The 25,405-nt window shown below is 33.4% G+C and overlaps 2 protein-coding genes across 3 annotated transcripts; one reads left to right on the top strand and one right to left on the bottom strand.

Annotated features, from left to right (window-relative positions):
- Positions 1-3,621: 3,621 nt before the first annotated feature.
- LOC111800921 (suppressor of mec-8 and unc-52 protein homolog 2-like) lies at positions 3,622-10,390 on the top strand. Its single transcript, XM_023684840.1, has 12 exons — positions 3,622-3,812; positions 3,951-4,088; positions 4,198-4,247; positions 4,953-5,067; positions 5,405-5,453; positions 5,572-5,661; positions 6,499-6,567; positions 6,673-6,796; positions 7,348-7,668; positions 8,834-8,913; positions 9,325-9,708; positions 9,881-10,390. Exons 1-12 carry the CDS (start codon positions 3,766-3,768, stop codon positions 10,142-10,144), a joined length of 1,731 nt encoding a protein of 576 aa, XP_023540608.1. The 5' UTR covers positions 3,622-3,765; the 3' UTR covers positions 10,145-10,390.
- A 1,580-nt stretch (positions 10,391-11,970) lies between these two features.
- On the bottom strand, positions 11,971-22,760 carry LOC111800380 (D-lactate dehydrogenase [cytochrome], mitochondrial). Of its 2 annotated transcripts, XM_023684045.1 has the most exons (18): positions 22,364-22,760; positions 21,760-21,862; positions 21,563-21,663; positions 21,169-21,217; positions 20,727-20,819; positions 20,324-20,438; positions 19,356-19,416; positions 18,614-18,650; positions 18,481-18,542; positions 16,233-16,329; positions 15,537-15,611; positions 15,334-15,442; positions 15,070-15,179; positions 14,616-14,678; positions 14,182-14,261; positions 13,675-13,805; positions 12,709-12,752; positions 12,042-12,281 (listed from the first exon to the last, which is right to left on the bottom strand). In XM_023684045.1, exons 1-18 carry the CDS (start codon positions 22,624-22,626, stop codon positions 12,162-12,164), a joined length of 1,713 nt encoding a protein of 570 aa, XP_023539813.1. In that variant the 5' UTR covers positions 22,627-22,760; the 3' UTR covers positions 12,042-12,161. The 2 variants fall into 2 exon arrangements, with proteins under 2 accessions (XP_023539812.1, XP_023539813.1); XM_023684044.1 differs by lacking the exon at positions 18,614-18,650 and having other exon boundaries at positions 11,971-12,281; positions 18,481-18,580; positions 19,330-19,416.
- Positions 22,761-25,405: the final 2,645 nt, after the last annotated feature.

The following is a 25,405-nucleotide window of genomic DNA, read 5'->3' as shown; positions in this document are numbered from 1 at the left end:
AAGAGGACACGACGGAAGACCTGCTGCCCACCTCGTGGCAAAGAAACAAACTCTTACGTGTGATCCTATCCCCTTTAAGAGTATTCGAGAGAAACGTGAGTAATCCAATCTTAGCCCTTGTTCTACATCAACTCGAACTTAGTTTTTAGCGTCTACAGCATATATTACATTCCAAGGAGAATATTGAAGCTAACAAAATGAATCACCTCGAACACTCTGTTAGCAATAGACTTGATCGAGAATTGAACCTCAATAATAGTGATCTCCCTTAAAAGTTTAGGGTTTCAACTCTCGTGTTACAATCTTAATATGATATTTTAAAAAATGATCATCGACGTGTTAACATAATTATGTCTCAATTGATTAGTAGCCTCGGTTTAGGATGTATCTTGATCCACGGATCGAATTTATTAAATGTAGTATTAAAAAATAAATATTAAATATTAAATATTAAAAAAAAATATTTTTCTTTTCAAATTAATTGAAAATAGTTATAATTTAATTTTTTAAAAATTATACACTAATTGTCATCAATATGGTAGCCATGTTTATAATTACTTGGCCACCATTTTTCATCTTTGACTTTGACCAAGTCAAAATTATGTCAAATAAATTTAATATATAGTTCTCAATTTAATAAAATTAAACAAAAATTATTTAAAATTTTACGTTAAGACTTCTCGTAAAAAAAATGTGACTGAATAAACTATGAACATATACAAATTGATACAGTTTGCTCGGTTTAGAAAGTTATTAAGAAACCGTCATTTTTATACTTATTTTACTTTTTTTCTAAATTAATAATTGGATTATATGTTAATTTTGACGAAAAATGGAGCTACGAATTTTTATTATTTATTGTATTATTACAAAACTTAATTGAAATTAATATGTAATAAAACTTAATTGAAATTAATATGTAATAACTATTGAGATATTATTACTGCTTTTGCCTTAAAAAAATCTTAATAATTAGTAAATTATGGAGAAATTATGGTGAAATTATTTTATTTTATATTGTTATTTGAATTTTGTCATTTTTTATTTTCAATATTATGGATGGCATTTTATGAATGGCCCACAATTAATTATAAAAATTTAAATTTGAAATTATCTTTTTTGGATGTCCCACAAACTTTAGTACCTTTAATAATTTGAAAACTCAATTAATTACAATGCATTGTTTAATTATTTTAAACCTATTTTCTTATTATAAAAAAGTATTTAAAATATATATAAAAAACTAAATTAATAAAAATATTAAAAAAATATATCTATGGTGAAATAATTATTACCATTAATATATGAACTTTATTGTTATCTTATAAATTATATCCAAATTATTTTAATGTTAATTTTGAAAGGTAAGGAGTATTTTTATAACATGGTACTAACAGGAAAATTATTTTTGAATTTTAAAAAAATTTTAAATTTTAAATTTTTTTGAAAACTCAATCGTATTTTTTAAAATTATTTAAGTTTTTTTTTTTAATTAATGATACTAAAAAATTTAAGTTTTGAAGTATTAAAAAAAGAGTTAAAATGTAAAATTTAAAGATATTTTCATTAATTTATATATTAAAAGAATAAATAAAGCAATTTGTGGGGACAGAAATGATTTCTCTTTGCAACCTTTGACAGAACAACGACCAGCTGATATTTGGCTGGGAATATATGTTCTTATTTTCTTTCCTTTTGGATTTTAAATATATATATATATATATATTATAATTAACTTTCTAAAGCTAATATTTTGAAATTTTAAATAATTTAAGATTTAAAAAATATTACTTTCCTTTTAAAAAATGTAAATTTATTTGGACCATGTAATTTCTAAATTTGGGTTCAATTTATTTTATTTTATTTTAGTTTAGTTTTATTTAAATAATAATAATAATTTAATTCATGGATCACTTCAGTCCACGTCTATATACTTAAGAGAAAGTCATTTATTTAGTATATTTTTAAATATTCACCCAAAGTTATTTAAAGTAATGTTTTAATTGTGACTCAAACAAATAGAATAAATATTTAAATCCTTACCTTTTTAGAGAAAATAATTGAAATAAATATTTTAAAATTAAAAAAAAAATTAAAACAGACAAAAAGAAAAATACACTAGAATAAATATTTTGAAAATAAATAACTTATATAATAGAAAAAACTTTCAAACCACCATCAAATAATTATTAAATACTCGAATAAACATTTTCAAAATAAATAGCTCCTCAGTGGTTAATGGGCCTCCACGTAGACAAAAATAGGCCCAACAAATTTGTTGTGTTGGAAATTGGGTATGGGTTTGGGCTTCTGACGTGTCCTCCTCCTCAATTTTATTAATAATATATATATTTTAGTATAATTAAGAAATTTGGTTTCTAAGATATATATATATTTTTATTTATTTATTTATTTATTGTTTACTATATAATAAATTTTTAAAATGTTAAAAGAATACGATGATCAATAAATAATAAAGAGATCTGTATGCGGATTGGATTAGGAAGATCTTTTGGACCAACCTAGGTCGGTGACGTGAACAATCTGAATAGAGTTCATAACTCAACCCACCTCTCTTTTTTGAGTTGGGTTGGGTTACCGAGTATTTTTTTAAAATTGTTTTAAAAAATCATATTGGTTCACAATAATATTGTATTAATAATAAAAATCTGATAAATATCAAACCTTCACAAGTAACAATATATCACTAATATCGGTTACAGACGTAAAATTTTCTACTGGTGGAGACGATGGGANCTAAGGATTCTTGTGGTTCCGGAGAATCCAGCTACAGGAGAACCAGGAACGGAGAGCTTTCCCCCCTTTTCCGCCCGCCTCTTTGGTCTTAAGAATGCTGGTTTTAAGAATGAGTGATTGCCCTTCTCCGACCCTTACTGCCCAACCGGATAGAGGACAGCTAATGCGTTCCACTTATTGAACAGGGTTCTATGGTCGGTCCGCGACCCCTGGATACCGAAGGCGTCCTTGGGGTGATCTCGTAGTTCCTACGGGGTGGAGACGATGGGGTCGGTCCATGGATTTTCCTTCCTTTTGCCGCATTTCGCTCAAAGGGTTGAAGGGAGATAGTGCATCAAGCTGTTCGCAAGGGCCAACTTGATCCTCTTCCCCAGGGATCCCAGATGAGGGAACCCTAAGAGAGCCGCCGACTCCAACTACCGTTCATGTACGATCCATACTAGATCTGACCAACTGCCTATCCTACCTCGTTTACGTTCTTGACAACCCATCTTTGTCTCAGTAGAGTCTTTCAGTGGCATGTTTCGGTCCTCTTCCCCTCTAATATTTGTAATAATCTAAAAAATAGTTTAAGGTAATCTTGGATTGTAACCCTATTTTTAGGTTTGTCGAGTTTATTCGATTAAAAAAAACGTTAATTTATGAACTGGTCCGAATTTTTTATTTAAAAAAAAAATTCAACCCAATTCAACTTTTATGATTCGGGTTCGTTAGCCGGTGTCGGTCAAGTTCTCGAGTTATTTGAACAAGGTATAAAATTACCAATTTAGCCTCTAATTTTTAGATAATGCCTTTTAGTAAAATAAATGTGAATTTGTAAAACTACCGATTTACCCTTCTTTCTCGTTGGTTCCTATCCGCGAAAACACCCCCAAATTTCCCTGATCGGAAGAAATTTAAAACACAGCAGCTTCAAAATTTGGGAATTTGCGAGCCCTAGCTTCGTCTTCCCGAGTTTGAACCTACTCTTTGTTCCAGTTGGAGATTATAATCTCGGAATTGCCGTAAATGTCTTCCGCAAAAAAGCATTACAAGGATAAATTTGCTCGTAACAAGTAAGTATAGCTCCAATATAATGCGATTTCTATTGTTTTGTTGGATTTTTCCGTTCTATACTTTGTTCCAGCAAAAAATTTGTGAGAAGTTTTAGGGCAATGTTCTTTGCGTCTCTTATTTTGTTGGATACTTTACAGGGAGGAGAAAACAGAAGAACCAGAAACTCCTAAATACAGAGACCGAGCTAAAGAGCGAAGAGAAGATCAGAATCCTGATTATGAATCCACCGAGCTGGGTTTTCATGCTGTTGCCCCTCCTGGGACTGTGGACATTCGGTTAGACCTGCTGCTTCCATTTGCTGAATGCAATTTTCTTTTTAGTTTGTTTTTAAGTATTTTCTTCTTCATTTGTTCATTTTGTTAATATTACTTTATTTTTTTCCAGAGCGGCTGATGCACACAAGTTATCCATTGAGAAGAGCAAGTACCTTGGAGGTTCGTGCCTGTAGAAAGATATAGTTTTTCCTTTTGAACTATGTAAAATTAGGAACTATTCTCCCTTTGCAATTAATTAAAATTCGGGTGCATGTATTTAGCCAATCTTAACATAGGTTAATTGGTCTATGCATATATCCTCAGCTAAGAGTTGTTGATGATTATTATTATTATTATTATTTTTTTAAAGTTAATTAGGAACTATTCTCTCTTTGCAATTAGTTCAAATTTGGGTTTATATATTTAGCCAACTTAAGCATATCTCAACTGGTCTAGGCATATATCTTCAACTGGTTAGAGGTTAGAATACCCACCCCTATGTTGATGACCTAAGGAAAAAGAATTTTTATAATTAGGACCTATTCTCCCTTTGCAATTTATTGAAATTTGAGTGGATATGTTTGAACTGGGAAAGTCTTCGATTGTTTCATTCTGGTCCTCACTTTTTGCTGGTCTTTGATTGTTTCATTCTGGGAAAAATATAGATAGGTCTTTGGTTGCCCGTTTTTTCTCCTTGCTGGTCTAGTGTCTTTCGAAGAAGTTCTCTATCATAAATTGTGTGTTGTGTGTTGCTCGAATTCTGCTTATCTCGATAGCTGTTATGGTTGGAATCATGAGACATTTCCAAGTCATTATTATTATTAATGCTTTGTTGTTGTTGTTATTATGATTATTATACTAATGTGTTGAGCTGCTTCGATACAGGGGACGTTGAGCATACCCATTTGGTGAAAGGTTTGGATTATGCCTTGCTCAATAAAGTAAGAAGTGAGATTGACAAGAAGCCAGACGCTGGTGGTGATACTGAAGGAAAGGCTAGGTAACTGATTGCCATCCATTTATCTCGATGTTTATTTTTGTCAAATATAGTGAAAGAACAGGATAACACTTGTCGCAATATCTCAGTTGCTTTTGTGAATAGTTCTCTATTTTGTATCATACCCTTTCTTGAGTTTAATATTTAAAAGATTAAGGAGTTGATAATTTGCTTATTTATGTTAAAACTTACTATTAGAATGAAGTGCAAAACAAAATAAGTGGTGGGTTTGTTCCGATTATCTATTCATTGTGGACAATAATGTTCGCTGATGTTTTTTCAACAGTCTTTCTTCTTTTACTATAATGACATAACAATCTGCTGAATGCTGATATTGCAGTACACTCAAGGAAGACCAACAAATTTTGTTTCGGACTGCAACAGCAAAGGTGTATTTTATTTTTCTTAACATTAAAGTTTCGCGAATAGGGTTTTATTCAAGTTATGGTTATATGCTTCTGTGGGTTGTTTGTGCTAACTCTTTGTGCTTATTCTTCTGTATTTCAGTCAGTATACAAATGGATCGTCAAGCCCCAGACAGTTATTAAGTCAAATGAGACATTCCTTCCTGGTAGAACGACATTTATTTTTAACATGGTAATCAACGTTTTCCTTTTATCTCGTTTAGTTTAAATAAAGCTGACCGACAGATTTATCACATTCCTCCATCCATGTCATCTGGGGCTCATTTTAGAAGTAGCAGTGTTTTCATTGGATTTTACCCACACTTTTGTTCGTTGAATTGAGGTCAAAGTGTGCTCAGATTGCTTTAACTTTCATTTATAATTAAATGGGCAATTGTTTCTTCTATTTTTACATGCATGATATATAGCGTGATCATATGGATGGAATAGTTGCCTTTCATCATGTAATTTGATTTTTGAAGGCAACTACAAATTGTACCCCTCAAAATACGCTAGCCTCTTTCTTCTTTAGAGCTGGTTTAAAGCACTCATGTACTTTATTTTCTGGCGTCATTTTACCCTTCTGTTTAATAGAGTTGGTGCACATAGGTAAAATTAGACAAGTGAACCATACGAGTGTTTGATACCAATTTAGATGGAGCAATGTAATTTTCAGATTGCACTAACAAGAGTGTAATTGCCTTTATAAATTATTTTTTAAAAATATAATCTTATCAGTAAAATGTGGTGTCTTTGATAGCTTCATTGTTGATTAGTAGGTGTTTGTCTTCCAAACTTTGAACACTATTGGATCTAAATTTTGGTCTGTTTTATATTACTGGATTTCAACCAAACACTTNAATTAAAAAAAAAAAAAAAAAAAAAAAAAAGGTGGTGGTTGCTCTTCGGAGAGGATGATCCTTATTTGGGGGAAGTGGCATAAGTCAGTCATTTAATCCAGTGAACTTTATTATCTCCCTTGCTCGTGACATCCTTACTGAATTTTACTATATGCGCATCTTATTCACAGGAGGGTGGGTATTCTCACGATATTCCAACGACCTTGCATAGAAGTAAAGCTGACTGTCCAGTTCCAGAGGTTCATTTTTTCTTGATCTCTTGGTGAAATCTTTCTTTCCTTTCATCATTTCCTCTGAAGTCTTGTACAACCTATCTGATTTTCATCATCGATCTCCTGCGGCAGGAAATGGTTACAGTCAATGTTGATGGTTCTGTACTAGATCGAATTGCTAAAATCATGTCATATCTTCGTCTCGGATCCTCAGGAAAAGTTTTGAAGAAGAAAAAGAAGGATAAAGATGTTAAAGGTAGTCGGCTCTTTTTTTTTTTTTTTTTTTTTTTTTTTTCCATTAATTAAAAATAAATCCGCAAGAGTAACATGAAAGGATAGGGAAGAAAGCTGCCACTTCAATGTGTCACTCCTCTTCTTTCTATAAATATTATAGGAAGCATAATTATTGTAGTACAGTTTCTCTCATGCCTGAGTAGGTTTGTTATTAACGGTATTATGCGTGAAGAAGAAAAGATTCGATTGTCGTACTTGAGGAGTCTTGTGTCCCAGTTCTACTGCATGTATTGGCAGGTGGTGGTTAAACTTTTGTACAAGTTCCAGCATTTAATTATTAGGCACATGTTTTTCTTCTTTGAATGTCTAAATTGCAATGTAATGTCTGAGAATTTATGAACGGATCAATTTGCTCTTTTACTTTAAGAACTCCACCTCAATATTCTCTTCATTCATTGAACATTTGTTTGATATGATGTTTCAAGTTTTCATCAAGCAATTGGGATCCTTTTAATATCTCATTTTTTATTTTTACTTTTTTAATTCACCATTCCTTTTTTATTTTCTTTGCAGCTAAGATTTCAGCTATTGTTAATGAATATGTTGGAAACAACAAGCCATCAACACTTGATTCTGGCGTGCCAAAGAAGCAAACTGAAAGAGAGATATTGCCCCCTCCACCCCCTCTCAAGAAAAATCAAATAGTTTTGAAGGAGAAGCAAGGGCCAGTCGTTGCAAGAGTAGAAGAGGATGATATTTTTGTAGGTGATGGCGTCGATTACGCTGTCCCTGGTAAGGACCTGAGCCAGAGTCCTCTTTCAGAAGACATGGAAGAATCTCCTCGAAATAAGGAGAAACCTAGTTATTTCTCAGAACCAGTTTATGGCCCCGTCCCGCCCTCTGGACCACCTCAGGAATGGCAAGAAGCAGTAAGTTGATCTTTTTTGCTTGCGCAACCTGAAGATTAGCTATTGTTTTTCAAATTGCAGGCAGAAACTTGTATTTACAATCCAGAGTCATTAGCATGCTGCTTGAACCTTCATTATTATTTTTATTAAAAAAAATTACAAATTTGGTCATAAATTAGAATTTAGTTTGATTTCATTTCTAAGATTTGGTAAAACCTCATAAATAGTTCTTACGGTTGGAAGTCATGCCGCGTACACAATCTCTTAGGGGCTTCTAATGGTAGAGACTATTTATAAGATTTTATCGAACCATAGAAACAAAATTTTAAATTTTGATTACGAACCGTAGGAACCTAATTTGTTATTCTAACGTTTTTTTTTTCTTTCTTTTTAACCATCTCTGTTTCTTATCTTAGTTCATTGATGTTGCAGAATGGATATGGGGTGATGCAACCTCAGGCGTTTCCTGCTGGCTACCAAGGAGAGTGGCAGGACNCCTGAGTAGGTTTGTTATTAACGGTATTATGCGTGAAGAAGAAAAGATTCGATTGTCGTACTTGAGGAGTCTTGTGTCCCAGTTCTACTGCATGTATTGGCAGGTGGTGGTTAAACTTTTGTACAAGTTCCAGCATTTAATTATTAGGCACATGTTTTTCTTCTTTGAATGTCTAAATTGCAATGTAATGTCTGAGAATTTATGAACGGATCAATTTGCTCTTTTACTTTAAGAACTCCACCTCAATATTCTCTTCATTCATTGAACATTTGTTTGATATGATGTTTCAAGTTTTCATCAAGCAATTGGGATCCTTTTAATATCTCATTTTTTATTTTTACTTTTTTAATTCACCATTCCTTTTTTATTTTCTTTGCAGCTAAGATTTCAGCTATTGTTAATGAATATGTTGGAAACAACAAGCCATCAACACTTGATTCTGGCGTGCCAAAGAAGCAAACTGAAAGAGAGATATTGCCCCCTCCACCCCCTCTCAAGAAAAATCAAATAGTTTTGAAGGAGAAGCAAGGGCCAGTCGTTGCAAGAGTAGAAGAGGATGATATTTTTGTAGGTGATGGCGTCGATTACGCTGTCCCTGGTAAGGACCTGAGCCAGAGTCCTCTTTCAGAAGACATGGAAGAATCTCCTCGAAATAAGGAGAAACCTAGTTATTTCTCAGAACCAGTTTATGGCCCCGTCCCGCCCTCTGGACCACCTCAGGAATGGCAAGAAGCAGTAAGTTGATCTTTTTTGCTTGCGCAACCTGAAGATTAGCTATTGTTTTTCAAATTGCAGGCAGAAACTTGTATTTACAATCCAGAGTCATTAGCATGCTGCTTGAACCTTCATTATTATTTTTATTAAAAAAAATTACAAATTTGGTCATAAATTAGAATTTAGTTTGATTTCATTTCTAAGATTTGGTAAAACCTCATAAATAGTTCTTACGGTTGGAAGTCATGCCGCGTACACAATCTCTTAGGGGCTTCTAATGGTAGAGACTATTTATAAGATTTTATCGAACCATAGAAACAAAATTTTAAATTTTGATTACGAACCGTAGGAACCTAATTTGTTATTCTAACGTTTTTTTTTTCTTTCTTTTTAACCATCTCTGTTTCTTATCTTAGTTCATTGATGTTGCAGAATGGATATGGGGTGATGCAACCTCAGGCGTTTCCTGCTGGCTACCAAGGAGAGTGGCAGGACTACCAGTATTCTGATCAACTGGCTTATTCTGAACAGTACCTTCAGCTCAACATGCAAGCGTATGATATGCAAACAGGAGCAAACATTGCACAGGATCCCCGTCTCATGACTCAAGAAGAGAAAGATAGGGGCTTAGGCTCTGTGTTCAAGAGAGACGATCAGCGACTACAACAACTGAGAGAGAGAGATGCACGAGAGAAGGATCCGAACTTTATATCGGAGAGTTATTCTGAATGTTACCCTGGATATCAAGAATATAACCGTGAAATTGTGGACAGTGACGACGAAGATGACTTATCAAAAATGGACATGGGAGGCCGGGTATTTTCTTATCACCATCAAGATCTTTCTTTGAAAACACATGGTTCTTTCAAGTTTGAATTTGATGATGTTCTCATATACGAAATCCTTTCTGATTTCTGTCTTTGATATGAGTCCAAATCGGTTTAACGAACTGGGATTTGAGTATTGATTTTGAAGTTCATTGTTGTAGGCAAAGGGCCGACTTCATCGATGGGACTTCGAGACAGAGGAGGAGTGGGCGAAGTACAACGAGCAGAAGGAAGCCATGCCAAAGGCAGCGTTCCAGTTTGGTGTGAAGATGCAAGACGGTCGAAAGACGCGAAAACAAAACAAGGACCAGAAGATCAACAATGAACTTCACAAGATCAACAAGATACTGGCAAAAAAGAAAATGGAGAAGGAAATGAATGAAGATGATGATGATATACAACCAGGAAAGAAGATCAGAGTTTGAGTTGATTGGCAATAGATGGAAAGGTTTGTATTCTTTTTTTTTTTTTTCTTTTTTCTTTTTAACTTTCCATCACTTCATAAAAACGCAAGATTTGCATAAAATGTGTTCTCATTTTATAGTTTTCTGTATCCAATGGGGAATTTTGTCATATTAGTTTAGAGTTTATGTATTAAATAACATTTAGAATCCAAGAAAGGTCGTCACCCCTTGCTTATTTTCAATGGAGGTAGTAATACTATTAGCTTATCGGGTTGTCGTTAGCCTTTCATTTCAATTCAACGGGGACGTAAACTCTCATATTACGAATAATATCTTTCGACTAAAATAAATGTTAAAAAGATACTCTCTCGAACTTTCAAAGATCGTTTTGATATTATTTTTAAACAAATATTCTTACGGCGTATGAATAAAAAAATCGTTTATCAACATCTCATCACCTCCCATTCTTTTGTTCTCTCCATTTCAATTTATAGTCAAATACTTTCTTATTCAAACTTGTTAATGATATGAATAGGATTGTAACGATTATAGCATCTTCAAACTAACCATTGTTCAACTTTAATGGTAGTATAAGTTTCAAAGGGTCAAGTGTCACAATCGCACTTTTGATCGCGGCACTCACTTCCCAGCAAAAAGTGAGTTAAGTCAATTCATTCTTGCATCGCCTATGGTCAAGCGACATATGCTCGAGCTTCTGACCCCAATTCAAGAAGAAAGTTTTAGAAAACGGGGCGACATATGCTCGAGCTTCTGACCCCAATTCAAGAAGAAAGTTTTAGAAAACGGGACAGAAAGATTTCGAAATAGAGTTTTGAAAGAAAGATTTGAGAGATTGAAATTGGTGTTATATGTGATGCAAGCAAAAAGGCAACAACAACAGCTTACAACATATAACTATCGAGTAAGGAGAAATTGACAACTAGTCATATCCCCATAATACATTTTGGGTCATTTTAGCCCTTGCACGTGTAGACATGATTTTGGTGAACGGTCATACACCCTCGTATTGACCCAATATGAAATGGTAAAAACCTATCTAAGATGAAAGCATGTAAAAGAGGTTTGGAACATGCATGCAACCATACACAACACATCCTAGACAAAGAAGACCAAAATATCTGTCATGCAGCCATTGACAACACATCTTAGACATACATGACCGTGATACCAAACACAAGCCTATATGAGCATATTATTATTTCTTAGTGTTTTGTTTCTTATTTCCTCTTTCTTAGATATTAAAAAATTTATTTATTAAATATATAGTCTCTTACTCTTTCCTTTTTATCAAAGGAAATAAACAAAAATGTGTTCGGTAATTTAGTTGTTATTCATTTTTTCCTCAAAATTTAAATTAAAAAATAATAATAATAAAACTTCCCCCAAAGTTAGTGTGAAAATAACTTTCCTTTTTAAATAAAAATATTCAAAATTATCATATTACGTATTTTATAGGTTAAAAAAATGGGTAAAACAGTTACCTTATTTATATTATCTAAAAACTCAATTCACCTCTAATCTATAGATTTGAATCCAAACAAAAAGCACTTCAAATAATTACACTTCTAGCTTCAAAAGAAGAAATAACCATGCTCATATTATTCTTAAACTCATCATTTATTTATTTTATATTTCACAAAAACAAATAAACAAAATTGATTAATCCTCAACGAGAAAAGGTCATATATTGAAAAAAAAAATCAGTAGACCCGAGCATGAAATTTAAAAATGACGAAATTAAAATCTAATTAATATTAATTAGAATATAAACTAAAATCAATCATAATTTAGTTGTAAGAAGAAAAAAAAAAACTCACCTCTAAGATCCAGTAAGAGAAAGGCTACCTATCACAAATGTTCTCAATCAAAATTATACATAAAATTCTGTCTCGCACTATAACGTTAAAAACATCTATATAGGGACAAAAGGAAAAAAAATGTATGGAAAATCATTTCAATTTTAAGTCTTTATCTAAAAGCTTAAAGAGTTGGCTTAATAAACACAGAATGGAACTGTTCAGAAACAAATATGGGGAGGGATGAGCTTTCCTGGATTCATAATATTGTTTGGATCCAACGCTGCCTTTATTCGTTTCATCGTCCTCAATGCCTCCACACCAAGTTCTTTTTCCAGGTACTATATATTCAGAAGAAACGAAAACTCATTCTTTATTAGTTTTGTAACTCTATCTATGCGCTGTGTCTTTTTATATCAACATGGACATAGTTCAATTAGTTAAAAGATTATTTAACTTTTTAAAAATTTGAAACTCGATCTTAAAAAATATTTTAAGCGTCAAAATTTGAAATCTGCTAATTATGTTTTAGAAGTTTAGCTAACTAGGATTTAAAAGAAACTAAGTAAACCAAAATGAATATCAGATAGAGACTCAATTGGTAATCTATATCCCAAATCTCTTAATACTAAAAAATTGTTTGTTTGGTGAAACTATACATTCATTTATGTAGGTATTGCTATTTTGACCTCTCATGTATGCTGATGCTTTCATGTCAAGTTAAATCGAAATAATTTGCAACTAAAGGCTTAAGAGTTAAAGAAATACCTTCATTTTCCCCGTTCCAACCCCATGTTCACCGGTGCATGTTCCTGCTCATTAATAGCCAAAGAACCCATCTTTAGACATGATTTGAAATTTGTTTCAAATTTTGGAAAAAAATTTTAGCAAGCTATGCAGATAACTAGAAGGAAAATCTGATAACATATGTGGTTTGGTTTGATTAGATTTTTAGCCAAAACTGACAACCAATCTACATATGCAAATAGAAACCAACTTTTAATAAAATCAATGAGGGTGTCGAATCAAGACTGATGGAAAATGAGCAAAAAAATCCCAATCAACTATTTTTTTATTTTTATTGTGAAGTTATAAAATTGAATTGACCAACATGTTCAAACTGGGTCGGTTTGGTAGGTGGTTTCAGGTTTTATGGTTTCGGCTTGCATCCCTAGATAACCACCACACAACAGTGGATGTTGTAACAGCCCAAGCCCACGGCTAGCAAATATTGTCTTCTTTGGGCTCTCTTTCAAGCTTCCCTTCCAGATTTTAAAACACATCAACAAGGACGCTGAACTCTGAAGGGAGGTGGACACCAGTAGTGTGCAGCCCCGAAGGGGGGTGGATTGTGAAATCGCACATTGATTAAAGAGAGAAACGAGTGACAACGAGGACGCTGGGTCCTTAAGAGGGTGGATTGTGAGGTCTCGCATCGGTTGGAGAGGGGAACGAAACATTCTTTATAAGAGTGTGGAAACCTCTCCCTAACAAACGCGTTTTAAAAACCTTGAGGGGAAGACCGAAAGAAAAAAAATCTAAAGAGGACAATATCTATTGAGAATTAAGCTATGTTGTTGTTGATGTAACCAAGAACTTTTTCCTTTTAGAGATAAAAACAAGAATGAAACTACCAAGTAATAGAAGTAATAGAAGCAAGTTAATTAGGAATATTGGAGCGCAAGCAAAACTTATTCATTCAGTGAAGATGAAAAAAAGGGAAGAAGACAGTACCTTCCATTGACAATGCTTTATAAACCATTAAATGATTGAGTCGCTCAGCTTCTTTCCGTTGTTCTTCCTTGTTTGGATCAAACAGAATGACCGTGTGGAAGTTCCCGTCACCAGCATGGGCAATGACCGTGCTGTAGTGAGCAATATATTTTCAGCCATTCAAATGAGTAGAAAATTATTTTCATAAATCATTTTTCCCACTTGCAAAAGTCGTTAAGTATTTGATTCAATTTTAATTATGCACCAAAAATTATGTAAGATTTGTTCTAAAATTTTACGAACCTTCGACATTAAAGTAAGAAATACATGTCAATTACTACTGAACTAAACTCATTTTGAGGTTTTTTTTAAGACCATCTTAATTGTTAAAAACTTGATGAAATTTATTTACAAGTCATTATATAATAATATTACAAAATAAATAGTACTTGCACGCAGTAAGATACTAGTCAGTAGTCCCCAATGAAGGAGTGAAACGCCAGTTGACATAACCAAGAGAAGACATACCAAACTAGTGATGATGCATCCAGCTCTTGTTTAGAACTTGATATCAATTCTGCAAGGTGAGATAACGGAACACATACATCCTGTAATAGATAAACAAACGGTAAAATAGTTGCAGAAAAACAAAGAAAATAAATCCTAGGAGGCATCAAAAGGTGTGAAATGAAATGACGATATCTCAGAAAGAAGCAATTATAAACACCATGATTGAGGTCCCCTCATCTAAGGAATTTCGTTGCATATTTATTTAACTCCATATCCCTCGGATCTGAGATACATGGAAGTATAGCTATTCTAAACTATTAATAAGCGAAAAGAGAGATTTTGGGATAAAAACTAGTATATAGGTTCTTGTAGGGTTTAGCGCACAAAATACAACTAAAAAAGCGTAAGATTTTTGAAAGTTGAGTAAATGCAATGGTATTCTATCCACAGACCGTGATCATTGCTTCAAAATTGGGTACTAACGCAAAGCATGCCCATAGCGCCTCTTTCCTTATCTGCATGGAAATGACCATAATAAGAGTCAAATAGTGGTCGGCAGTAAAAGTAATTGGATCGAATAACTGTACGAGAAACTTATATTAAATATTTGATCGCCCGTATAGAACTCATTCTTCCCCTGCACAATAATCGTGAAAAGGTGCAGAAAGGGGAAATTTTGAAATTTTATTTTATGGTGGGCGGCTTGAGTAAAACAATAAACCATATGCAATTGGAATGAAACCCCTCGAGTCATTATGGCCCCAAAAATTGAAGGGTCAGAAACCAAGAGTTTGAGAAGCCACTTCAAGGATCCATATGAAAAATAACTAAAAAATTAGAAATGTTTTTGGGCCAAAATCATGCAAACCTAAACAAGAATGAGATCTCTATAGGTTGTAATCGTACCTTCCAAAGTTCTTTTTTGGCTTCTGGATCTTCAGCAAAGACAAAATCTGAGCCATTGTGTTCAGAAACTATGTTCTGAACAATCTGTGTTTGCTCACGTGAATATGCCTCTGGATATCAGGGAAAAAAGTATAATAATGAATCTGCAGAAATATGGAAGCAGTAGATGGGATATGTACCGCAATCGAGGGCCTTCTTGTCTATAATGAATACTGGAAAAACAAAGGAAAGCATTATGTGAACGCCAGGAAATGTCATATGCACCTGTGCCTATGAATTCAAACATTAGTGTGGGAGCTTCAGGCAAATTCTTTCCGTTAGCATTATTGATAGCCCTGATTTGAACCTCGTCAAGCAACTCCATTCTTGACACCTAAACAGGCATGGAGGATACAAAGAATTCAATAAGAGTGCGTTAAACAAAGGAGGGAAAAGGAAAGCAAACACATTCGATGCTAAAGCGCTACCTGTATACCAGACAACATTGTTGCAATTGCAACATCTGCTGCATCTTTAACAGAAGGGAAATTACACATTGCAACCTGGAACAAGCTTAATAATGAATTTTCATCTCAACTAAGAAATTATTTACATCTTATCTTAAGAATTTATTAGAATATTTTGTAATGAGCAGAAGGCAAACCCCACTAGAGTCGAAAAGGATATAAGATCTAGCATTTACAAATATATAATTTTGCATCCAATGCCTAAGAAGTTCGTTTCTTTTCATTTTCAAACTTTCAAAAAGTGAATTTATAATGAAATTCTATTTCAGCTTCCAAAAAGAAAAACTGACTAAGAAGGATGTTAACAGATCAAAGGTTATCATTCCACAACATGGAATTGATGCTTCATTTAAAATTCATTCGTTGAATTTTTCAATAGTTCACAACCTTGATGCAGTTCCAACATGCTTTAGCTTTTCTCAATATAAAGCTCAACAATTAATAGGAATTTCTTGAGAATGATGATTAAAAGTCTAGATACATCCCATACCAAAACAATTTAAAATACATGGATCTGACTGAAAAATAGAATGATATTAACAATACAATCAGAAGTTAGAACTGGGAAAAAAGACCTCAAGCGTGTGTGTGGGCGTGTTGGAGAAAGGGTGAGAGACTACGAGGGTGTGTGTTTACACACGTGTCAGAGAGAGTTACCACAGAATACTTTGGAAGCTTCTGAAGTCTAAGAGTGATCTCAGTTATTACGCCAAGAGTTCCTTCACTTCCAATCATCAGACGGGTCAAATCATACCTACAATACGAACTAGGTAAGGCTGACATCTTGGAATTATATATATATTAAGAAACTAAGCTTTTCATCGAGAAAAATGGAGTCTACAAAGGCATATAATAAAAAACAAGCTCACTCTTAGCTTTATACAACCCTGTGGGCTACTACTACCAAAGTTTTCAACCCTGTCCCTCTTCTTCTATCTTTTTATTATTTGCTTCCTTTTTTTTTAAGAGACAAATTTTCATTGAAAATATGAAAAGAGACTACAGCTAAAAAATAAAAACTCCACAAGGAGGGAGAACTAATAATAGAGAAAAAANAAAAAAAAAAAAAAAAAAAAAAAAAAAAAAAAAAAAGGAAAAAAACACCCTGAAGCACAAAACATTATAACTCCAAAAGAACAAACTATTAAGAGGTGAGGAAAGCTTATCAATTAGGGCAATGTCTTGCAAAGAGCGCTTGAAAAGATTTGTAAAGTGAACACCATCCAGAAGATTTAAGCTTGGCTGCCTCAAAAAACCAACCGATTCCTTGATTTACCTTCAAAAATCCGCTAATTCCGTTCCCACCATGGTGATCAACAAGGGAAGATAAAGATATTTTTTTTTATAAAATAGTTGTACCTCAATAAGATGCGGACAAGTACCAAAGGTGTAAAAAGAACTAATGAAGAAGAAAAAAAACATAATGCCAAGATGCAAACAAAAAATTTACAGATATACTCTCAATACAATAATTTAACAAAAAGGCAAAAACATGAAAGAACAGAAAGAGTTTTTTTTCTGATTGATCATTTCCTAAAAATAATGAAATTGCAAAAAGGATGAAAAGAGCTGGAAATACTCAACTCCAATTGGCATGTAAGCCAGGAGAAATTACAGAAGAGTTAGGACTTTAAACAGCAAGAAGCAGAAGAAAACAAATCAGAAGCAAAAATAACAAATACAAATATGTATTGTTGAGGTTTCTCTTATAAACATGCTACGAGAGGGTAGCACAAGAATGGGATTTTCTGGTTCTTAAATCAATGTCCACAAATAGTCTGGTCCTCGAATTGGATAACTGTTGTTGAGTGAGGAGAAGGTTGAGATCGAACAGAAAAAGAAAATTCTATCGGAGCTTGAAGGAGTAGGGACGGGACAGGAAGAGACGATGGACTATCTCATTGTTTTTGCAAAGGAATACAAATTTGGATAGCGATGAAAGTTGGGACTCATTTTCTGAATCATGTCACATTTGCTTAAGTCTTCAAGATAGAGTCCACAAAAAGAATTTACTAGGGATGGGGGATATCCACAAATTTCTATAGAAGGTAAAAAGGAAGCAGAAGACCTATTTGGGTGAGGTAAGAGAAATTTACTGGGAAACCATGAGAGCTATCTAGGAGCCAAATTCTATAATTTTCCCCTGAAATAAAGAAGCCCCCTCAGTACGATCCAAAAACTAAAATTAGTCAGAAAGTTTTTTTTTTTATCTTGAAGGTCCCTTCTAAGTTACTGTCCCAATAATCCTTTATAGACTTGGCCAATTACGAACCAAAATATTTTATGAATAGAAAAGGAAAAACTCAAAGGGAAAAAAACAAGGGCAAGGATCAAGGCGTGAGAGTACTAATTGTGGTGCCAAAACAAGGTGTTAGAAACATACTTCCGTTTTTTACTAGACCAACTTGTGCACACCTTCACTGTTCTCACATAACAATTGTCCCTACTATATTTGGTCATCAAGGAAGCTCTTAGAATATTAAATCCTAGGAGATGACCATTATAGCTTGAACCTATTTTCTTTTAAACCATTTATTATTTACAAGGTCCTTATTGACTACTAGGCCAACCCAACATGGTTAACGTGCTTCCTTTCATAAATTCTTTGCTCAACAATGATCGTGTTCAAAAAAGGGGGGGCTCAGATTATCTCCCAAGTACATAGGACTACTTGTAGTATTTCTAGTTTCAAGGAAGCAGTTTCGAGAAAACTTGGAGTCTCATAAATTTCTTAACATTTTCCTCTATTCTACTTGAGTCTTCGTCACTTCACTAAACGTGAGAAAATCTCAGGAAAAAAAAATAAAATAAAATAAATGCAACAATAAGAAATCAATGATTGGATTAATAACAAGAATTTAGGGGAAAAGATACATGATAAACAGAAAAGAAAAGAAAAACCAACCCTGCAGCACTTTTTCGAGCACGAGATGCTGTCTTGACAATATCACCATTGGCAAGTACTGCCTGCAACATATCCAACATCAGCAAGGTGGCTTCTTTATCTAAAAACAAAATCTAATCAAGAAATATCAAACCTTAAGATTGATGACATTGTCCCGCATGGTACCATACCTACCTAATATAAGAATAATTAATTTCAGTAGAAACAACGAACTTTAATGTTTAAATGTTTTCTTAAATAAAATGGAGGGAAATACGAAGGTGTTATGAACCATAAATATTTATTTGCTCTGAAAGATAGTGGTCACAAAGAATACCCATTTAGCAAGATTAAGTTGAAAACTGTGCAAACAATTTTTTAAATATGATTCTGAGGGACTGAATGTTTTTTTTAATTTTGGTAAAACATAATTTTTTTAGTCATTCAAAATATAAATATAAAAGCATCTAAAGTTATAGAAAGAATTGTAGATATTCATTCTCAAACTTTGGAAATGAATTAACAACCAAATGCATTCCAAAATTTAAAAAGTTTTGGAGTGTAACTTATTTTTTCAATTTTTTTGTTTGTCAAACGCTCATTTTCAAATCATGAGTTAAATAGTTAATCCCATCAAATATCCAAATGCTCTAATATAAGTTTAAAAATAATATAATTTCATGATAATTGCAAAGAAAGTTCATATGTCAAACAAGAAGGGGGAAATGGAAGACTGAAGATACTAAGCATAGCATCTGAAGCAAAAAAAAAAAAACACCTAGATGTGCAAACGCCTTATATAAGTGGGAAAAAATTAACATTATGAAGCAAATCTCCATATTTATGAACAGAGAGGGCATGCAATCCAACCTTGAGAAACAGAAGTAAGACAATACCTCACAGCCAGTGAACCAGAGCATCGTGTGGCACACATACCCCCAATTGTTGCCCCAGGGCCTGATTTTCAAACAGGTACAAATAACATGAGAATACAATTATAGAAGAGGGCCAAAATAGAAAAATGACGTCAAAATTTTCGTCAACCACTACCAGAGATTATTAAACATCTGGGTTATTAAAGTATACAGAAATAAACGATGAGTAAAAGGAAATACTGAAGTTCAGAAGATTCGCAACGAGATTTGAGGTAAAGAAATCTATAAACAAGGAGAACATTTCTATCCCGCTACCCAAGTTAAAGATTCTGGAACATTCAATAAAGCCGCCATATATATTTCCGAATCTTCTGAAAACCTCTCTTCCCCATAAATTTAGAGGTAGATTCCAAATGGGAAGCTGCCTCCACAAGATGGAATAACGTTATTCTCCCTTGGGAGTCTTCGAACCATCTTGAAGACTTTAGATAAAGCTCACCAAGAAGACCCCACCATTTGTTTACACTTAAGAATCTTACAAGTTTTCCATCTCCATACTCAGAGCAAAACTTGATCCAGGTGGAAAGGGTTTAAGACACATCTTTTGCTAGAGAGGTGAGGGAATTGAGGAGAGGTCCGTTTACAGGTGTTACCATACTTATAAGCTTTTCAAACGTATCAATGACCCACTGAACTTGATCTAATCCAGAGAGGTGAAAGGGAAGTTGGTTGTTCTTCTCTTTAATTCTTACTTCTTTGAATCTCTTAACACTGCAACAATGGATAGAGAATAGTTTTCCATCTATCTCATACTCTTATCACGCTTGCTTCATCTGAATTCAAACACGATCATAAGAAAAGAAGCAACCGAGGAATGATTTGGCAGAAGAGAAGAACAAACCCCCTCATTTCCCCATAAATGTAGAATATTGCTAAAAAGAATTGTGGGCCAATATGATAAATATTATTAAGCATGTGTAACTAGTAACCTGGATCAAGAGGAAAGAATAGACCATAAGGCTCTAGGTATTCATTAAGCTCCATCCATCCAATTCCAGGCTCTACAATTACATCCATATCTTCAACATGTAATGCTTTAACTTTCTGCAAATTTAAGATGCATTCTACTGTTATAGGCAGCGACCATAGGCAGAATATATGAACAACATAAATACATTAATTAACTCAAATGTTTCAGAGGTTTATGTTGATAATGCAAACAACCGAAAGAAGAATTATTTATAAGGATGGTTTCCTATTGATTTTTTTTAGAAAAAAAAAAGACACATAGCTTCATAACATGTACGAGAGCATCTCAGTTCATCCATATAGGAAAATAAGATATGATAAAATGAAGCACGGCAGTAATAAAATCCATGGCCAAAAACATACATTCATTAAAGACATATCAATGCAAAGGCCTCCATTAGGTGCCAATGTGTGACCTTCTATAGATGTAGCTCCCCCATACGGCACAATTGGTACCTGTACAACACAATAAACAAAATCAGTTTGACAAACGTAAAAGGCCAAGTAGTAAGGATAATATAGATATATTTGGAAAAGAAACAAGAATTTCATTGATGAATGAAATTTACAATAAAGGAAGCAAAAACTTCCAAAAATCCATAGTGGATTGCAAAACATTCGAAGAAAATGATAATATCCATTGCAGCATTTAAGTTGTCCATCCCATTCTACTTTAACTATACTACTTTCTTCAAGAAGCATATGTCAATCCAGCTACCATAAGCGAGAGTTAAGTAAGTTGACAACTTCCAAACAGAAAATGTTAACGATAGACACTGTGAAAGTATATAAGAGAACCACAGACCTTATATTGGTCACATAATTTTACTATTTCAGAAACTTCCACTTCAGACCTGAAATTTACAAATCAGGATGCATTAACATACAAATTATAGATCACTAAAATGGCACTAGTCCAATGAACAGAGAAGATCATAGATCAGAGTTGAGAACTATAAAACAAAATTTGGTAAAAATCAAATAACCTGATCTGAAATGTGCTTTGTCAAGAATCATGGCCATGACATATACTTGTCAACTCGACGAATTACAGACGCTTTAGAATTAATTGGGGAAACAGAAAAAAATGCACCGTACTCAAAAGAATATGAAAGACCAAATGACTCGTAGTGCAAGACTTAAATGAAAAAGTATGTGGCATTAATAACAAGAAAAGGAAGGAAACAATTCAATTTAACCTCGGAAACACAACCACGTCGGGGATATTAACAGCAGCGTGAAAGCTATTTTGTGGTTTCCCATGGAAGTACCTCTCATCATAATCTAATGTCATGTTATCCTGGAAACCAATAACCATGAATCGAGTTGAGCATATGGAAAAAGCCATGTTTAGACGCTCAAATAATCCAATTAAATCAGAAATATAAAATCATACTTTACAAATTTGTCCTAACTCTTTAATAAACGCTTGAGAAATGTCATTGTGCGAGCCTTGGACAACATACTTGGTGCTACCTTTGCCCCCGATGCTGATATTTCTGAATCAAGAAATGCAGCATAGTTAATATCAATATCGTTACAGATCGTTATAGAACCCAAACTACGAAAATTTTCACAAAAGCATAACAATTACAAATAATCGTTAAATTCGTCATCTATCGGTTCGACACCAGAGGAATATGAAGGAGCTTGAACCATAAGTTTCTGTCTTTTAAATATCACGAGTAATTAGACTAAGACTAGTTACTTTTCAAGTTTTCAATCATTTGGGAAGTAGATGAGGATTTGTATCGAACTAATGGCACAAATGTTGACGATCAAGTCGTCAAACGAATATTTAAAAAATAGAATAACAATATCCAAAACATTACAGATAAAAGATGTTCAAATTACAAATGTACAGATTTTCAGAGCTAGAAATTCGTATTCTAATGCAGTTCAGCTCAGCTCCGCCGCCAACGTCTTCATTCAAGCGCATACCGATCAGGAAAAAAAAAAGTGAACAGAGTAACAAAAAGCTTACAGAGCAGAGCACTCACCGGTCGTGAATATCAGAATCGTCACAGAGCGACGGATTGGACTGGAACTGAAATTGAAACGCTAGCGAACCAGAAGCAAGAGCAAAAGGAACCACGGAGCTCGACCAGAACAAGAATCGGCGCCCACCGTTCTGAGAGGTAGAAGCCTTGGAAATGGCGGGTGTTTGAGCACCGAGATTCCGCAACGAAGCACCGCGGCAAAAGAAATGGTAACAAGAACTGGAGGAGGAACGGAAGCGAGAAAACCAAGAAGAAAACGCCATTGTTTCGAGCTTCAAAGGTTCTCAGGCAATCTCAAATTAATGGAAGAATATTTTATCAAATTAATTCAACTCGAGGTGCTGTTGCACTGCCACAGCTCGAACCTTTGAACTGATTTGCAATAAGCATGAATCCGGTGGAGTTGAATTTAAGATACGCTATAATCAGATAAGGTTGGAATTTTATTTAACATATATTAAAATAAAATAGTGGGGAGTACAATGTCATACTCATATCCTACGTTAGTCTGAGAGTGAAACGAAACATTAAGTGTATGTAAACTTCTCTTAGACGTTTTTAAAATTATAAGACTGACAGAGCTATATAACAGATCAAAACAGACAATATTTGTTAGCAGTGGGTTTGGACGGTTACAAATTGTACAAAAGTCAAACATCAAGTGGTATGCCAACGAAAACACTGGCCCCCCAAAAAAGTGATTGTGTTTTTACGTTTTAAAATAATAAGGCTGACATCGTAACAGCTAAATATCTTTTATATATATATATATATACATTTATGATTATTTTAATTAACTTATTTTATTACTAGGTAATTAATTAAATAAATAGTTGGAAATGTTGGAAATTAAATAATTAACATTTCTAATGAATAGTTGGAAATTAAATAATTATTTTAGAGTAAAAATGTTTTGATTCATTTATGGGTGACAGAGGTGAGTTGGAAAGAAACGACGAATGTCCATTGAACATGTGACACGTAGACGGTTAAGGGTGGATGACGGGGCTAACGTGGAGCATTATGATTGGACAACGGAACGACGAGTTGAACCGTGACTGTGTCCGTAGAAGTTTCTCCCGTTAAAAGGAAGAACCGGTTTATTTCTATTGCCACTTGAAAGGTCCCATCTGAAAGCATCGGACCGGATGCCTCCACCATTCTCCGCCGGTCATTTTCCATTTTTTGTTTTTCTTTTTAAAATCAAAATAAATTTAACCTAGTATAATTATTTTTTTTAAATGTTTTTTAATATTTTAATTTAAATAATTGAAATACCCAAAGCAATTTTGTTATATATATTTTTAGTATTTTTTAGATTTTAAATTTAAAAATTTAAAACATGGAACATACTTAAAAGATAATGACAAGTTTATATTATAATCTCAAAATAATTTTATTTATTTTCTATTTTTATTATTTGCAAATAAAAACATTTATAATTATATATATATATATATAAGTAAAGCCTTATATTGGAAGGCAATGAACATAAAAATATATTACTTAAAAAAGCATAGCAAAGTGAATAAAAAAAGGACAAATAAAGACAGGCATGTGTGAAATTTAAATCAATTGAATTCTGCCTATAGAATAACAATGTCACCATCTGTTCTCGAATCCACTTTACAAATTAATCGCAAATTATATCGATAAATGGATAAGACGCGATCCATTATGATATAAAATTTGTATGTGCATTCGTAGAAATATGACTATGACCTATAAGATGTCGATTGAGGTGGGGTCGTGATGGTTTAAAAAATTGTGGATATTAGAAAATGTGAGATATTCGTACGTAATGAGTCAAACCAGACAATATCTACTACAGTGAGCTTAGACTATTACAATAGGTATACGAGTTGGACATCGAACGGTGTGCCAATGAAGACGGTGGGGGCCTTGGTTGAAGAGGGGAACTAAGTTTTTTTTTTTTTAAACCGTGAAACTAACGACGATACGTAACGGGTCAAAATGAACAATACATGCTAGCGGCAACCTTGGATTTTTACGAAAAATATTATGATAAACTACTAAGTCGGGTATTTAACAAAAGTCGAACGTGTGTTAGTCGTCATGTTTTAGCGAGAAGTAGTAGGACAATAAAATTAACTTAATTTAGTGTGGATAATTTCACATTTTATAATTTATTTAACCTAATTTAAATATTATAATTTGATTTGGCATGTCTATTACCTAGTTTAGGAATGATATGATATGATATTAATGAGATAAAACGACAAGGGACAACAGATTTATTTACTACAAAACGACAGCCGACAAGTGGTTAATAAGTCCAAAGCGTTATACGCCGCATTTGGCATTTACAATCAGCATCCATTCATCGGGTGTGGGGGAATGCTTTTGTTATGTGGGACCCGCTTATGTGTCAAAATCATGGCCGTTGCATTTCACGTGGGTCCCATCCTCCTCATCCACAAAAATTTTGATGCAATGATCTTAACCGGTTTTTTTTTTTTTTTTTTTTTCATTTTCTCAAAAATTAATTTTAACTATTTATTACAACAAAAATAATTGATATTAAATTATAAATTTTATGGATATATTAAATCAAGTCTAACGATCTCTGGTAGATAGTGTCTTCTTTAGCTTTCCCTTTTGACTTCTCTCAAAGCTTTAAAACGGGTCTCTGTGGAAAAAGTTTCCATACATTTATAAATGGTGTTTTGTTCTCCTCCTAATTAATGTGGGACGTCACAATCCACCCCCTTTGGGGTCCAGCGTCTTCGCTTGCACTCGTTCTTTTCTCTAATCGATGTGAGACTCCCCTCAAATCCAGCCCTCTTTGGGGCCCAGCATCCTTACTGGCATATCGCCACACAACAATAAAATTTAGGATTTATTTTATTTTATTTTTATTAATTTAGGCGGAAAAAAAAAAAACTCAAATGCTCCCCACAACAATATTCCAAACAAAGCAAATCCACTAAAATCCAATAAATAATACCAAGTGTACTTCAAAAAAAAAAAAAAAAAAAAAAAAAAAAAAAAAAAAAAAAAAAAAAAAAAAAAAAAAAAAAA

This window comes from Cucurbita pepo, chromosome LG08 (assembly GCF_002806865.2).
Source record: "Cucurbita pepo subsp. pepo cultivar mu-cu-16 chromosome LG08, ASM280686v2, whole genome shotgun sequence".
NCBI classification, from domain to species: Eukaryota; Viridiplantae; Streptophyta; class Magnoliopsida; order Cucurbitales; family Cucurbitaceae; genus Cucurbita; species Cucurbita pepo.
Note: the sequence above shows the minus strand (reverse complement) of the source record. Positions and strands in the feature narration are given on the sequence as shown.

Excerpts from the sequence above, each read along its gene's own strand:
- LOC111800921 (XM_023684840.1), top strand. The coding sequence starts at position 3,766 with ATGTCTTCCGCAAAAAAGCATTACAAGGATAAATTTGCTCGTAACAA. Across the intron at positions 5,662-6,498 it reads CGACATTTATTTTTAACATG|GAGGGTGGGTATTCTCACGA; the intron begins GTAATCAACGTT and ends TCTTATTCACAG. Across the intron at positions 6,568-6,672 it reads CTGACTGTCCAGTTCCAGAG|GAAATGGTTACAGTCAATGT; the intron begins GTTCATTTTTTC and ends CTCCTGCGGCAG.
- LOC111800380 (XM_023684044.1), bottom strand. The coding sequence starts at position 22,626 with ATGGCGTTTTCTTCTTGGTTTTCTCGCTTCCGTTCCTCCTCCAGTTCT. Across the intron at positions 21,863-22,363 it reads GATTCTGATATTCACGACCG|AAATATCAGCATCGGGGGCA; the intron begins GTGAGTGCTCTG and ends TTCTTGATTCAG. Across the intron at positions 16,330-18,480 it reads GCTCGAAAAAGTGCTGCAGG|GTATGATTTGACCCGTCTGA; the intron begins GTTGGTTTTTCT and ends TTCGTATTGTAG.